This window comes from Brassica oleracea, chromosome C3 (assembly GCF_000695525.1).
Source record: "Brassica oleracea var. oleracea cultivar TO1000 chromosome C3, BOL, whole genome shotgun sequence".
NCBI lineage: Eukaryota > Viridiplantae > Streptophyta > Magnoliopsida > Brassicales > Brassicaceae > Brassica > Brassica oleracea.
This window is the reverse complement of record NC_027750.1, coordinates 42490055-42491891: the sequence shown is the minus strand read 5'-3', so window position 1 is coordinate 42491891 and position 1837 is coordinate 42490055. Positions and strand designations below refer to the sequence as shown.

General features: G+C 37.2%; 1 protein-coding gene across 1 annotated transcript; it reads left to right on the top strand.

Annotated features, from left to right (window-relative positions):
* The first annotated feature begins 357 nt into the window (after positions 1-357).
* Positions 358-1570, top strand: LOC106330665 (zinc finger BED domain-containing protein RICESLEEPER 2-like). Its single transcript, XM_013769100.1, has 4 exons — positions 358-639; positions 727-1057; positions 1145-1215; positions 1493-1570. Exons 1-4 carry the CDS (start codon positions 358-360, stop codon positions 1568-1570), a joined length of 762 nt encoding a protein of 253 aa, XP_013624554.1.
* The last annotated feature ends 267 nt before the right edge of the window (positions 1571-1837 follow it).

Here is a 1837-nt window from a genome sequence, read left to right as displayed (position 1 = left end):
AGAAGGATTGCACTTGCAGACTGTGATGGTGTTGAGGATGTCGCGTTGTCAATAGATGTCAAGAACATGTGGAATTCGACCTATCTAATGCTGAAGAAGGCTCTGAAGTATCAACGTGGTTTAAAGAGGTATAAATTAGGTGATAAACACTACAAGCATTGCCCTTCCAATGAAGAATGGAGAAGAGCTAGCACTATCTTTGAGCTCTTGAAGCCCTTTTATAGCATTACGACTTTAATGTCTGGCAGAAGCTACTCTACTTCAAACTTGTATTTTGCTCATATTTGAAAGATTCAATGCTTGTTGGAAGTGCATAAGAGCAATGAGGATATCGTCATCCAGACAATGATTTCTAACATGAGGGAGAAGTTTGATAAATACTGGGAGGAGTATAGCGTGATTCATGCAATGGGGGCTGTCTTGGATCCTAGGATGAAGTTAAAGCTTTTGAAGCGTTATTATGGTGAGCTTGATCCATTCACCTCCCAAGAAAAAGTTGATCATCTTGAGGATCAGCTTAGGAAGATCTTTGATGAGAATAGAAGACAGCTCTCTTTGACCCCTGTTGTGAGCTTTACAAGACCATATTCTCGTGCTTCTGAGCAAGGAACAGAGACCGAGAACTTTGGTGTGTTGGATGTAAGTTTCTTATGTTTATCTATCTAACTCATTTGAAACTTTTTCTAATATTCATTCTAAACTTCTTATTATGTTTACTGAGAACAGGATTTGTTTGAGTTAGATGATATTCCAGAGACTGCGGAACCAGGAAAGTCAGCATTGGATATATATTTAGAGGAACCAAAACTAGAAATGAGAGCTCATCCTGATTTGAATGTGTTGCGATATTGGAAAGAGAACATACATCGTTTTGGCGCACTAGCATTCATGGCAATGGACATTCTCAGCATTCCTATTACCACTGTGGCTTCTGAATCTTCTTTCAGTATTGGAGCTCACGTAATAAGCAAGTACAGAACTCGCCTTATCCCTAGAAATGTGCAAGCTTTATTGTGTACTCGGTCTTGGATTCATGGCTATAAAGTTGATGGTGAAGGTACAATCTTATATAAAATGTATATTCTTTGCTCAATTAAGTTTATATATCTATTAATCTTCGGTTTCTTATGAACTGTAGATGTAGATGATGAAGATGAGATAGTCATTATCCGAGAGGCTCCAAGTCAAGCACTAACAACTCCAAATCAAGACCATGTTAGTACCATGGAACTATAGCTGGTAGTGGTCTCATGCCTCACATCAACATAATAATAAGTACTTTGCTTCTCTGTATCTTAAGTGTTTTGAGAGAGTCTTTTAAGTGTCAGTTTGGTCTGTGATTTGGCGTCAGTTTGGTCTGTGATTTTCTTTTATCTGGTCTAGTTGTATAACTCTGCAAGATCATGTTATTTTTCTTCCTTGCGGATCTGTTAAATAGATATTGGCAGCTTGATGTGTATAACTCGTTTTAGTTATGTGTATTGTGTTGCAGCTTGATGTAGCTATAACTCGTTTAAGTTATGTGTATTGTGTTGTAGTTATGGTGCAGCTTGATATAGCTGGTTTGTGATCCAATGCTCAAGTTTGAAGACTTCACAAATGCAGACGATGAAGATTAGAAGAGATCAAAACATTACATAAGCAATGTTGAAACCATATGTTTTTCTTCAAGTTCCCAACTTTCTAACTATATTTTATCTAATGCTGTGTCTGCTACCAATTTGTTTTCCACCTTTGGATGTAAATAGGTAGTGTTGCGCTTTGATTCAAATCCTCGTTTTGGCTAAAGTTTAAATTCTTTCATTGAAAGCCTATTTCATTCGGTTTATGACCATTG